Consider the following 15,083-nt stretch of genomic DNA (forward strand, 5'->3'; position numbering starts at 1 on the left):
GTGGCGGAGCGTCCATATATACAGTCAGGGGTGGATGCCCCCTGACGGACTCAAATGGACTACTGGCGCCCTTTTCAGCTTTTCACTACTTTTTTACTTATTCGCGATTATTGACTATTTTATTACGCTCTCATATACCTATTGACATTTGTCATATTCTGTTGGTGTAATTTTCCGACAAAATGGCGACGACACCTATTTATTCTCCGTTTATCTGCAAATTAGTAAGGCCCGAAAGGGTGATTTCCTGCAATCAAGGGAGTGTCTTTACTCAAAAATTTTCTGACCGCTCCGCGCCAACCTGTGGTGGCGCTCCTCTTAGATAGTGTCGAAAGCGCCCCTACAGACTATTCTTGCCCCCCCCTGACCAATACCCCTAGCTCCGCCACTGCCCTTACTACACTCAAAAACGTCTTTGCAAGTACACTTCGAGTAATAGCTACTCTCTTATTAAAACACCATCGAATATACAAATTACAATGTTTTTACAGACTTTCGTGCAATCTGAGAAATTGCAGGCTTGAGACCCATATTCTAGGGGTAGGTATTCGAAGCATAAAACACTCGGGAAGTGCCGTTTCCGGCCATCTGGGGGTTTGAAAAAACCCAAAATTTTCTTGAACGCTCCGCGCCAACTGATGGTGGCGCTCCGCTTAGATAGTGTCCACACATTAGCCCCCCAATAATTTTTCCGTTCCGCCGCGCCTGCCCCTCCCCTTAGACCCCTCCCCCATATCACTCTAATTCCACTTTGGCCCCTCCCAAACAAAGGCTCTGGATCCGCCAGAGATTGTGAATGGGATAGCCAAATGATGGCGACGGAGGAGGATAATCCGACGCAGAGTGGCCGGTGTGACAGTACAGAGTGTCCCCCTGTACAAAGTGTCTCCGCGGACACTTTGTACCAGCATATTTAGTCCGGTCGGACATTATCTGCTGAAAATTGTGTCCCACCCTCACAGCAAATATAGTCCCACCGGACGAAATGTCCTGGTACAGAATGTCCGCAAATACTTCATAGCATATTTTGTCCCGCATAAAATTTAAGCATTTCGATATTCAAAAGGCAATTGAGTTCATTATATCAATAATTAGAGCAGATGCATACGTCAGAGTTAAATGTTACAGGAAATAAATGAGACGTTGTGCGTTGCTGCAAAACAAAAAATAGAACGGGAAAAAAAGAAGAAAAAGAAACAAGTCTTCCATCTGTAGAAGATGTTAATCATGTTTTTGTTGTGATTGCTGCTATGTTATCCTCCGTATATGTTGCATTTTGTATTCGGCAACTACATTGCGTTCATAGTCATCTTTACAGAGGGAGAGATAGTATAAACCTAACTTCCTCCCCCAACGGAGGGCGGGTACGGGATAGGTAATGCAACAGCTACAACAAAATATGATAATTGCAGAGGTAAAATATTACGAACTTTAGGAGTCCAAACTTCATTTTTTCCGTATTTCCCTGACACACAGTGGGTAAGTTTTGGCAAGTATGGTAACTGTACTTCATGGGTCTACGAGAGTTGCCTAGCCAATATGAAATTTCATCCGTGCGTAAAGCTCATTATAGGACGGGAAGTTACCGAGAGTGTTTTCAAGTTACATCCTAAATGAAATCGGCAACGCTATATACAAAGCTCAGGCCCATACACATAATTTTGAGTGCAAGGATAAGGGGGGGGGGGAGTTGGGATGGTAAGTTATCGAATTTGTGTCCTGGGGAGGGGTCTTCTTAAGTCTGTGACCTATCTGTGATGAGTTCCAAAATATTTTTGTTTGCTAATAACAACCGTGAATTAGCTGGAAGATACTTCTCTGACCTTGAAAATGTCAACACTGCCCCAACCCTCTCCGTATGGGCTTGACACCTATTTATTGACTTTCATTACTACTTTATTGTTTACTTTTTAACCGTTCCTTATTTTTGTCACTCAATCGTCGAGTCAAGGTTTTCTCCCTCTCAACAGGGTGGAAGGACATTCCCCCACCCCTGCCCCCTAAGCCCGTTGTGATGGCCATGCGCGAAGCAAATCTTCATTTGTATAGACAAATGGCATTCCAGGCAATTCCAGTGATAAAGGTTTGTTGTTTCTTATTATGAAGGTTTCTTATTGGACAAAAGTGGTTCAAATTAGAAAAGATGTATTAGACAATATTCTCTTCAAAAGAGCTGCAAAACATACAGGAAACAAAACAAAGCCAAACAAGGGAAAGAATAAAGCAAATAGGACAGAGCAGGATGCAATATGCTAGATTTGTTGTCTCATCATGTTTCTCACACTTTAAATATGTCATTCTTGTAGAGAAAAGTTTGTTTAAAGAAAGTTAATATAGTAAAAATCAAAACATGAAATTGGATGATAGTCATGCACAAACACAATATTCTGAATCTATATCAGACTGGGCAAAGAGTGAAAAATGATTATACATGGGATCAGGGAGCCAGGAGCCGGGGGGGGGGGGGGGCACTGTCTGTACATACTATTTTTAAAATGGCATCCCATATCTTTTTATAGCAAGGTTAACAATAAACAATCTCAATAAATAGTATTGATAACATACTAACACATCATATATATTTAAGTGATATGGCCGGTGTGTATCGGTTTATAGCATAACGAGTGGTGGTTGTGGAATGAGAAAATGTCCCTCTGATGTTGTGTGCCCACACCCATTTCCTACCCCCTGCATGGGGAAATTTAACTGGAATGATGACTCTCCCTTTGTAGCTCTGATGCAACTAAAGATAATCCATGCTTTCTAGAGCATCCTTCAAGCAGGGAGGTATTGCTTGGTTAGAATGATATACTACTGTCACTCTTCTTCAAACAATATGTACTTGAAACTCTCATAATCCACATGAAGAAAATCCTCTTTAGAGTTTGGTAAAGACCTCAATAAAACCATGCAGAAGTTTCCCTATTAGAATCCCCCCCCCCCCCCCTTGAACTGCTTTCCACAGACAGTAAGATAAAATGCTTTAATGTGCAACTTGATACCGTCAAAAGTTAAATCTTGATTGTAAATTACAAAATAAAATAGCTGATTCTCATGTATCCAACGGGTTTTTCGTTAAGACTTACACAGAAATCCATAACAGCAAAAGTTACAACAGGAAGCAGAATATGGTCAGTTATATGTTTTACTATGAGAACTTATCTTGAACACATTTTCCAGAACCAAGAAACACGCCTTCGTATTTGTTATTTAATGAAGTAATGAGGTGATAAAGAATTTCAAGCGTCACAACCCTTCAACTTGACCTGCAAATATATGGATTTCCACCGAACGACTGGCAGTGAAAAGTCAATGGCCTCTCTTTGCTTAAACATATAGCAGCCGACAAAGTTTTCTCTCATGATATGTTAGAGTGAAAGACAAGATTATTGTCGGTAACAAGTTAACTGCTAAGAAAATCGTCTAGACATGTCTTCTGTTAACTTCATACATACTCCCTCCATTGGTGGTCAGAGATGAGATATCAGTACAACCAAATCTGAGCAAAATAAAAGTTGAAAGCAATATTATGAGTAGTGAATGCCACACTGTAAGTCATATATAAAATAAATTATCATCTTGAAAGGTTATGTGTAAGCTCCACTACAAAGATAATTAACATTCACCATATTGGTTAAGTGTAGACTGTATAGTGTACAACTGAACTATGCTTAGGCATTGAGTTAATTGGATGATCTTTTATTGTGACACTTACATGTTTATGGGAATACTGGGTCCATTTTTTTAATTGGAGATTGCATGTCATAATTTTGGCGCTATATTGTACAGTTCACTACCAAACCTGAAAAGTTTTAACCACATGAGCCAATACAACATTTGTGACATATTAATGAAATTTAATATCAGAAATTTATCAAATTAGCTTAAGCTAGGATACAACAGAAGTTTGATGCCTTTTGGTGCTCTATTGATGTATGTGTGCATGGCATGACTGTTTAATGCCGATCAAACATTAATTATCCTGAATCAGGATCCATGGGGGTTCAAAACACCCTCTCTATGACCCAAATGCAAAACCAAATAATGCTAGCTAACCATTATTATGGTAAAATGTACTATTATACATCATTTTGCGTCAAGAGACCTAAACATTGCCCTATTTTGCCAAAACAGAGGGTCCCTCTCCCAGGTTTCAGGAAATATCCCCCCACTATACACACAAACACATTTAGCAATTTTCCACAACGGACCTAACAGAGAAATGGTACCAAAACTCAGTTGATACATTATCTATCTTATCTTGTCGAAGTTCCTGTCAAAACAGCCAATTAGTAATAAGTTCACACTTTCTAAACAGAAAAGTTCCCTGTGGTTACAATATCAAACTGTCCAACACCTTTTTGAAAAACAACACACAAAAGGTGGTGTCTAGCTGTGGAATGTGGTCTTAATTATTTACTCATCATTTGTTTGAACAAATAAACTGTGTCTGCTGCAGTGAAACATGTCCAGCCAAAATCACTTTTTGGGGATGTAAATTAAATGACGACAATTGTCAGGCTATATGCTACTTAAAAACCAGAGGTGGAACCTTTGCAAGTAAATATAGGAACAAAAACTACTTACATATAAACTTGTTAATGGGGACTTAACCTGCAAAGATTTACAGTACACTTTCTCGGTTCTCACCTACCTTCGTGACCTTTCTGTATGCTTAATACCTATTTGGAAATAGAATAGAATAGAATCTGCCATGCACTACAAGTTATTTGCATGGTACAAATAACAGATATGATGCCATTCATATTGGAACTAGTTACTAACTACAGAAAATTGTTCACTTTTTAAGACATGCTTACCTCATCATCACATCAGTAATGAAATAAGAAGTTGATGCTGCAGTCTTGTCAGGCACTGCCTTAGCCTGTCTCAGGCCACTTTGAATAGAAGTCAGACAGTGTTATCATGTACAGTCGATTGGCAGCTGTCACTGGTAGAGGACCAATAAGATCAACACCAACCTGTTAAGAAAGAAGACAGCATTTAGGTGCTAATTTAATTTTTTTTTACAAGTTGCAGGCTTTGCCTTGACTGTTGTTCTATTCCATTGCTTCATGCTGTACACAGATCTAGATAAAAACAGTGGGATATCTGATCGAAACAGGATGTTGGTGGATTTAGGCCAATTATTTTTACCTTGCAAATATGAAAATGTAACTTACACCATACTGTACCATATATTTACAATCGCTTCAACCACTAAACCAGTAAAATGATACGCCACTTTTTGCAACTTACAATTACATGCGGCAACATGCCTATATTGATGGTTGCTCTGCAGTTAGGCCAGAGTGTGGCTTAAAGGTTTGCTGTATGGGCCCTAAATATGCCAAATTTTCACTTTGGACAAAATTCTGTAAGTATGTTTATATCCCTGAAGGAAATTTACCTCACTGGGACATTCAATCATCTCGTGTCATCATTTAGAATGTCTGAGCACAATTTAAAGGGTTATTACCCCCAGAAAAGTACTTTTTGAAAACTTCTAGCAACTAAAGTGGCCAAAATTTAGGGCCAATACAGACTACCGTTAAACTTGTAAATGTTTAATTTGTCCAGAAAGAATGACATTAACTAAACTAAACCTTCACTGCATACTGCGGACATCCTGTGCAATTAAAACAGATTGAATATTTACCTGTTTCCATAATCCAGTTACAGGAATGCTATGGAGACTTGTTCGTAGGTCTACATGACAATGACGCTTTGACATCCTGTTGAACATAACTTGTTACATCATCGTTGATAGTTTTCCAATAGAATCTAGACAATAGACATAGTCTGTTGTCTGGTTTATCTATGCAAAGATGAACACCTTCAAAGAGATAAGAAAATTCATGATCAAAGGAGATATGTTTTTTTGCCCCCCCCCCCAAAAAAAAACCACAAGCAAACAAACACACACAAATATATGGGCTGCAGAATTGGTAGTTCTAGCTGAAGTGCCTTAAAATTGAATTACAACTCTATATCAGTGTTTGAAATGGAATATTCCCATTATTGTACACATTGCTTGGCCACAATTGGGATCTATAGATATTTAAGAAGTTTTCTTCTGCAGTGAGGTTTGGCATGTAGAGAATATGCCACACCTAAAAAAAGTACTATCAGGCCTTCAATAATATATCTGTTCTTACCAACCAAAATTAATGAACGTGAATTTATTATGTACAGTATTAGTGCCACTTTCCTCTAGAAGTAGGCTCGGCTATATGCTATAGTCCAATAATTGCATTTTATAGTGTCCCATGCATGCAAACCAGACTAGTTCTCTAAGCTTTAGTAATCTGTTGTTATCTTTTATGATAGGCAGGGCGATTAAAGGTGGAAATTTATAATAATTGTCACAAAAATTTGTTTGGGTAAACAATTGGGTAAACAAAACGAAAAGAAATAGGCCCTAATAACTTTGCTCAAGCATACAACTGATTATAATGTTGCACAAGCAATTGCTTGACTTTTGCGAATGAGTTTTTACAACTAACCAAACGTGGTAAAAGAATATCATGATTTGTTCACCAAAAAGGTCCTAGAGGCCTGGTTATAGTTTAACTGTGGAATGGCCGTTCGCCATTTAACAACCAAAGGCATACTGTGTATCCTATACTGTAAGTTACAGACATTACCTTATAGATGTCACTAGTCAGTGTGAGCTGCTTCGATTTGGGCGAGTTGAGTAGCCCTAGATAGCAACACTTTCCTTCAATTTCGGTACGCAAGAGTTCCATTTTCAGCCAGTCTGAAAGACTGACTTTGTCTCCGTAAGATTCTTCTCTGTTTTATTCTTGTAAACCCACTTGGATAGCTCTCATCTCTTAGAATATCCGCAATTTGTCTCACGTTTTCTGCTAGCTTTTCCGTTTTTAGTTGTCGCACGACTTTACTGCTAAATATACGGAAGCCGAAATGCGACAATTTGCTAATAATACGGATACTGCCAGAGTCCATTACTAATTAAATTTTTGCTACTCGGACGTACATGCTACGGCGGACATTGTGTTCAGGGGGACACAATTTACAACAAAATATATGACCGTCAAATAATGTCCCCCTCCGTGTAACCATAGCATATTCTGTCTGGGGAGACAGTCTGTACCAACTGGCCTTGTACAATAGGTCCGGGGAGACCAAACGTACTGGTAAATCCAGTATAAACTGTCCTGTGGGACCGGGACAGTTTATCCTGAATATGGAATATTTGCGACAGTTTGTACTGCTACACCGGCCTCCTCCGTAATCTTCAACGTCCCGTCCCTCTATTGCAGCACCACTGTCAACTTCACCGTCACAACTGAAAACACAATTAAGTGGTAAGATTTGAGTGAAAGAAGACGACGGTTAGCCATTTTAACGAGAAACGTTTTTTCGGGCTCGTATCATCAAACTTATTGACTGGGTTCGGTGAGCTTTGCTTCGATCAGCATGTACACATGTGATCAGCGATACGACTGGCGTGTCTTGTAAATCATGCGTACCAGGGCCGTAAATAATACGATATTCTAATACAGTCTAGCTCTCAACGCCATCTTTAGAAGTTTTCCCTGCTTCTGTGCAAAACTGACTCCTCCAACTTTCGAGAAGACCAAGAAAAGCAAAAAATGCATGGCAAAACTATGTGACCAATTTGTTATCTCTATTGCCCGTTATGCTTGTACATGAAGCTAACGCTAGCCGAAAGATTGGCTGTAAAGTAGTATCATTAAATGGTAACCTACACTTCAAACTGATGTCAGACCTTCAGGATAAGAACCCAGCCTTCAAAGAAGAAGATTGTCGAACCTATTCTTATTCCTGAGTAGTTTTCAACCGGAGAGCCACTGTGACAATAACGAATGGGATCCATTATGTATCCCCTCTTGTAAAAGCCTTAGTGTTGAGACTATCCTGAATGGATTTACTTGTTTGGGTAAGAAATATTCAAAGTTCTGCGATCAGTTGTTTGTACAGAATGCAAAACTAGTGAACTGAGTAATACTCGTTCTACATACCAGACAGTACTGCATATTGTGTTGCAAGTTAGACCGTGAGAGTTGTTATTTTGTTGTTTTCAATTATGAAGACAACTTTTCTGTCTTTCCGCAAATCTCTAGGGTCTTACTTTTATCGACCCAGCCGAAGGGTATCACTTTGTAAAAAGATTCGTATTTAATTTTTGAGAGGAGAACCTTGTTAAAGAAACCACGATTGGCTTTGGAAAGTTGAGTTTTAAACTTTTAGGCCGAATGAATCATCTAGGAATACAGTATTTACAACACATGCATGTGTGTCTCCAAGTGTCTGAGTGCAACAATTTCCAATGGTCAGCTGGTACGAATCTGACTTTTCTGCTGAACACTTCATAGCAAATTTTTCCTTCAAATACATCACTGCTGCAATGAACAAGATTAACGGAAAGTGTTAACAGAGTTTTATTCCAGAACTTATTGAGATAGATATTGGGCCAAGGCATTTTGGGAAGTTGACAAATTGTTTAAATGTTTTGAGGAAACTTTTTGATCAAGATATAGCCATGAAGAAAGGGTAGGCTTATCAAAGTCTTTCAATATTTCTTATTTGCATTTCATTATAGTTTTACAGTAGGGTTATACAGTAATTAATATAAGTCATGATATAGGCTTCTCAGTTTTCGCAGCATATCTGATACTCAGTATACTGTATGTAGTTGATATCTTCAGCATCATGAATACCGACATGTACTCTACATAATGTTTGTGACAAATTTTATCAAGGTTGTTTTTAATCCTTCACGATGTCAGGAAACTATGTACAATAATATGTCCTTGTCAGTAGCTTTGTTTTCAGGTGCACTCAAGCAGATTATCTGGTACCTAGTAAATCAATACTGTACAGATTAAAACTCCAATGTTGGAAAATTGATAAGAATAGCAAATCTCCTTGTCCAATAAGTGTGACACTGGATGAAAGTCAATAGTAGTAGTACATTTTTGTAGTCTTTTGTGAAAATGATCATTTCAAAGACTATGATGTGCTGTAAGATGTATTGTAAATCAAATTATACAGACCACGGAATACTGTTTTACTGCTGTATCAGCTCAGCCTCTGTTAAAACACCTCCTCTGCTCTATGCATTAAAGAAATTTTCCAAATATCAATTTAGCTTTTTATAATTAAATAAAATTTGTTATTTGAAAAGATTGTACTATTATGCATCATATGTTTGGTAACCATGCAAGTAGTATTTTACACCAACTTTTGGCAGCTAGACTCAGACCTGTACTTCAAACTTGAAATCTACTATTACCATGTACATACCAAACTACTGATTAGTATAGCTAGGCTAGTAGTATCGTCAAATCTGCAGTGTAAGCCTAGCCTACTACTATACCATTACCATACATGACGTACCAAACTACCGATTAGTATAGATAGTTGTATTGTCAATACACACATTTGCGCTCAGACCACCATGTTAAGTATGTTTAGTGATAGTGCAGTGATGATGATATTCCCCAGTACCATGACATTAGAAATAATTATACAGAAAATGAAGTTGAGGTAGCAGTTGGCTGAATTCGAATAGCTATTCTGTAATACCCCCATCACTGCCGGCACTAATACTGTACGGAATGTATGCGCTACGTTAGGCTATAACCTTAATATGAAATCATAGGCCTTGATCTCATGCATTGGATTCCAGGCTTACAGGGCGTGCTGCAATACTACAGTAGATGAGTTAATCTCTTAAAGTTTAGTATCGTGTACTTGTATACAATTTAGAGGAAATTTAGAGAAATCTTTGCAGAAGGTGTGGTTTAGGAACACGTGTGTGTATAATGCAAGTGAAACTACATGTCAAAATTCCTATGCAAGCAAAAGTACGAATTAAAGGCATTGAAGACTCGCCCCAAACCGTGTGCGGCCATCTGAAAAGTTAACTTTCCGTTGCTTGCAAGTGATGTTTTGTTCGTGTCGCTACAAAATGCAGACAGTACAGTAATGAAACGTGATACCTTGTTATCTTTAGCTGGACCTGAGATGTCAATCGCTGTATTGTTTGTACACTGTGCTGTGGGGTATTGACCACAGCTGTATACATGTACTGACTGTACACTGTTACCGATGATAGCAAGCTGTGTGTGTATTTTCTGGGATCGATGGTGGTGTCTTACACTTCTGTTATGTCACCTCATTCGAAACTACGTAGGTCAGTTTACCGGCATTAGACGTTTCTTTTTGCGCGAGTCTTCACACCCTTTAAATGTTGAAAGCTTTTGAATCTCCCTTTTTTTTAGTGGAAAAGGAAATATCTTTAAGTTTCAAGGTTAATTCCAACTAAATAATTTTGCTTTGTTCATTGTGACATGTTGCATAGTATGTAGTCTGTGTAAAAAGTCAAGCCTACCTGTATATGCAATTGTTACATGTGCATATTTTAGGGTTTAGCATGATGAACTTTTGTAAATATGTTTGAACTTTGAAGCTGTGGAATAGAATCTTGAACAACCCTTCAGATATGTACATTTTTTATGCTGTTTAAAAACATGCAAAATGCCCATTATAAAGTGTCATTTTTGTCCTACTCAGAAAGTAAAAATTATTTCTACAAAGCAAATATGTGACAATTCAGTAAAAACTTCAGAATCTCTAACAAAACACTAAAGACATCCTCTGCTTGAATAAACGATTCATGAAAGCCTGGAAACAGAACAAAAGCCTACAATACAGTACAGTACACTTGGAAAACTTGCACAGTTTATCAGATGTCTCCCACAAACTACAGTACTTATGTACTGGTTAACAGTACTAGTAATGATGTTCTGGTTAACAGTACTAGTAATGATGTTCAAGAACTTCTAGAATCTGTCAAGTCTGTTTGGCTCTCTGTTCTGTATAATTTAGATTGTAATGCAGACACTGTATAATTTAGTTTGTAATGCAGACACTGAGAACTACCAATAAGAAAGCAAACTTTGTTTCAAGATATGTTGCAAACCTGTACAGTGCACCCAGCAGTTATGTAACCATGCTAACAAGTACTGTTTCCCAATTTATGTGCTTTTACATTGTAAATGGCTACTTAAGTATGAGATGCAGTACTCTATTGTGTTTGATTAGTGATGTAGGAAGCCAGGGCTAGCCTCTCTGGTCTTCAGTGCAGTTGTGAAACTTTTGTGCCTCTTTGTGCCTTATGGCCTACTGTAAAGTAGTTTCACTACACATTCTGCCTTCAGGGCATTGCAAGTAATTTGCTGTTAAAGCAATACATCAGACTATATAGTACATGCGAGCAAGGGAAGAATTCACATTTCATTTTATTTATTTGTTTCTTCACAATATAAATACAGAGAAGTTAACTAAGTGACAAAACATATCAACAACAGGGAAAATTGTGAGAGGAAGCACTCCAAAAATCCCAGAGGGCTTGTCTAGTAGAGCGCTTGTCTAGTAGAGCGCTTGTCTAGTAGAGCGCTTGTCTAGTAGAGCGCTCCCATAAGTAAATAGAGAGAATATACAAGAAAACAGTAACACTTATATCCATCCACACACCAACCCAATACGTATAACCCACCCACCCCACCCCCATCACCTACAGTACAATATATACACATGCATACATACACAATTGAATACAAATACAAATACACATACACACACCCATGTTAAAATAAACATGTATGCTTACTTACACAAACACAAAAACAATCATGTATGTTGGGGGGGGGGGGAAATATTACAATAACAAAGGGATGGCTACAGCGTACAAAATACAAATGAAAACTTAAAATCTTAGTAGAGGTTTAAAGGGATCTAGTAAAGTTGTACCGAATGGAGTGTACATTATGCTTAAAAGTTAAACTCTCTGGAATGGAATTCCAGGTGCTGATGGCTCGATAATGCAAGCTTGTCTTCGTAAAAGTTGTCTGATTGCCAGGGAGACAAAGACCATTGTTTTGACGTGTGTGATAATTGTGAACTAGGGAATTCCGAACGAATAAATTAGAAAAACCTAAAGGTAAGAAATTGTTGAAAAAGTGATAGGTGAAGGTTGCAGTATTACCTTTGATTAAATGTCATTTAATTTTAACAAGTTAAGGGACTGAAAAAGTGCACTGGTGTGTTCGTGTGTTCGCGTGGTGCGGAATACGTAATATGTCTGATAGCTCGTTTTTGGAGAACAAATAACTTTCTTAAAGCGGAGTTCAAGCGAGACTACAGTAGCAGAGATGCAGATAAACAAGAGTTAGATAAATAGTACAAAGAATACGTTTCGGCAATATCTTTTAAGTCTACCGATCATTCCAACACCCTTAGCCACAAGTTGCGAACATACTGTAGGTGAGAAGTATGTTCATGCCAATTAAGCTTTGAGTCAATAAGAACACCAAGAAATTTAACAGTGGTAGCAGCTTCAAGTGGGTGGTTATTAATGATAATACTAAAGTTGGGGTTTTGAGTATGAGGCATGTTAAAGACCATATATAGTCTGTATTGATAACATTAAGCGAAAGCTTATTTGAAGCAAACCAATCAGAGTATAACACAAGTTCACTGCAAGCAGTACTCTCAAGGCGTTGTACATCTGTGTCTTTGATAAAATACTGTTGTCGTCTGCAAACATCACTATTGAAGATTTAGATGAAATCGTGGTTATGTCGTTCATGTAGATGATAAAGAGTAGTGGTCCTAGAATGGAACCTTGGGGAACACCACAAGAGATTGTTGGCCAGTTAGAGTGTTTTTTTAGTTGAAAGAAGTAAATTGTTTCTTTCCTGTCAAATAAGTTTTGATCCAGTCATATGTTAAGCTGCGAAATCCATACATGCAAATTACTTATCTAACAAGATAGAATGGTCAATAGTATCAAACGCCTTAGAAAGATCAAGGAAGGCACCTCTAGAGAGAAGTTTCATTGTCACTTGCTGCTTGACTTAGCTAATCAAGCACGTCGAGTTCAGAGGGATATCCTGGATGGAAACCATACTGGCTGTTTGACAAAATGAGGTGTTTGTTAAGAAAAACTAGGATCTTGTTGGACATGATTCTTTCTATGATTTTTGAAAAGCATGGTAGCACAGAGATTGGGCGGTAGTTAATATACTGACAGCATGCCCCTTTTTTAAAAATGGGTATAACCTTTGCGATTTTTAAGATATATCAGGAAAAGTACAGTACCACCAGCAAACGATAGTTTGCAGATATGAGTTAGCGGTTTTGAAATTAGATGAATGATCCTACGAACCACGGCCGGGCGTATTTCATCATAACCATGCAACATGTATGTATTCTTTGGAAATAATTTGCTGGTTAATTTCTCCAATCCTCAGGATGCTGTCACCAAGTGAGGGGTAATGAACAAGTAATCAATTTGATTGGTTGGATCTGCATTTGATCATGTGGAATTTATTGTAAGCAGCATCTAGTGGTTACACATGTATGTAGATTTGAATTCTTAAATTTCAAGAAAGTATTCACTTTAAAGTACAGCACTACTTGAAATAACACTTGATTGTAAGTTAAAGTAGCTTTGACCTATAGATCTTTCATTGGGCTTTTGCCTTGAATTAACTTGAACAAAATAGTAGAAAGGCTGTATTAAAATGAACAAACATTGCAGAACGTATTTCTGTTTCTCGTACAGTGTAGCCCAGTCCTCTCGCAACACAGATGACGATATGACAAGAGTCATCCACTGGTTCCCTATCAAAGCGTTGGTACATTCCAGATTCGTACTGATGCTGGCAGCCTTTCTTATTGTTTTAGGTGTGATAGAAATCCAAGTTCACAACTTACAGACTTCAATTGAACTTTTAGGTAAGTATCAATTACACATGTTTGATCAAATTGATAATATTCTTAAAACTGTATCGCCAATTTTGTGTTGTCAGGCCTCATTATACAGTAGCTCAGTATCGTGTGTTCCTGAAAAGTTATTTTAAAGTGAATGTGTTCATAGAGGACTGCAGGGACACAAGTTTTTTCTGAGTTGGCACATTTATAACAAGATGTGTCACAGGGATGAAACCTTTTAAACCCTAGTAACAATAAGTACTGATAAATACTGATAGTACTGCATACCCTGTAATGTTCATAATGACAGTTGAATTTCCCAGTTAATCCTAGTAACAATACTGATAAAAACTGATACTGCATATACCTTGTAATGTTCATAATGACACAGAGCTGTTGAATTTCCCAGTTTTAACACTTGTAGTCTGCAGGTTTGTAATGCTTTTTCACAATCCTCCCATCTTACACTCTGAATCTCCCAGCAAAAAGCAAAAATCCAATTCCTTTTTTCGGGAAATATTTGTATACTGGGTTCTATGCTTTACAGTATATATGTCATTGTGTTTTGCAGCACTTACGTTAGCACGACAATAACTTAAATTACATTTGTTGTGCATTAAAGTACATTTGTTGTACTATATCATGACAGAGGGGATGTGATGTGGAAATAAAAACAATTAGTGTTCAAACGATAATCGGAATCGGGAAGATTATTGCATGATGGGAACATAATCGGAATCGGTAAATATTATGTAGAATATGTATATACCTGTTATGTCACACCGATCATTCAAAAACATGGAAGGTGAAAATATCATTATTCAAAAAATTATGGAAAGTGAACTTATCAACTGATGTATTAGGTTTGTTCTTTTACTACAAAAAATTAAACTGAAGGTACCCTCTATACATCTTTCTCAATGAAATTTCATCAAATTAGGCTGCCAGGGTCGCGGATTTTGCCTCGCAGTTAGTGACTTCATATTTCTTGGCCCAGTAAGCATGGTAACAATAACAATTCTGCAAATTATCGAATGTGCTGCATAAGGCCTATATTGATTAGCTGAGTATAGGTTATGTTTAGGCATCAAATGTTCCATAGTGTAGTATTTGATGCACTAATTTGTAATTTGATGTTACTTTTCCTCACAATTTGCAAAGGGCCATGGATTCTTCCCTGCCCATCCCTTGTACCGTGGTCCCTCCTATCTGCATTATTTTCAACCTTTCGATGTTTGCCGCAATGCCCTCAAAAATAATTTCAGTAAGTAAAACTATTAGTACAGTCTAGAGTAGTATATACTGTAACTGTA

General features: G+C 37.7%; 1 protein-coding gene and 1 long non-coding RNA gene across 5 annotated transcripts in view; one reads left to right on the plus strand and one right to left on the minus strand.

Moving 5' to 3' along the window:
• Positions 1 to 2,243: 2,243 nt before the first annotated feature.
• Positions 2,244 to 7,230, minus strand: LOC139964364 (uncharacterized). Its single transcript, XR_011791951.1, has 4 exons — positions 6,648 to 7,230; positions 5,660 to 5,836; positions 4,821 to 4,982; positions 2,244 to 3,499 (listed from the first exon to the last, which is right to left on the minus strand). It is a non-coding gene; the product is annotated as an uncharacterized lncRNA (long non-coding RNA).
• A 104-nt stretch (positions 7,231 to 7,334) lies between these two features.
• Positions 7,335 to 15,083, plus strand: part of LOC139964363 (heparan sulfate 2-O-sulfotransferase 1-like) — a 76,079-nt gene continuing 68,330 nt past the window's right edge. Inside the window, exons 1-2 of one of the 4 annotated variants that reach the window (XM_071965912.1) lie at positions 7,335 to 7,927; positions 13,627 to 13,794. In XM_071965912.1, the coding sequence (XP_071822013.1) occupies positions 13,656 to 13,794 (139 nt within the window). In that variant the 5' untranslated portion in view covers positions 7,335 to 7,927; positions 13,627 to 13,655. The other 3 variants (XM_071965911.1, XM_071965910.1, XM_071965909.1) reach the window with 3 other exon arrangements.

Source organism: Apostichopus japonicus, chromosome 22 (assembly GCF_037975245.1).
Source record: "Apostichopus japonicus isolate 1M-3 chromosome 22, ASM3797524v1, whole genome shotgun sequence".
NCBI lineage: Eukaryota > Metazoa > Echinodermata > Holothuroidea > Aspidochirotida > Stichopodidae > Apostichopus > Apostichopus japonicus.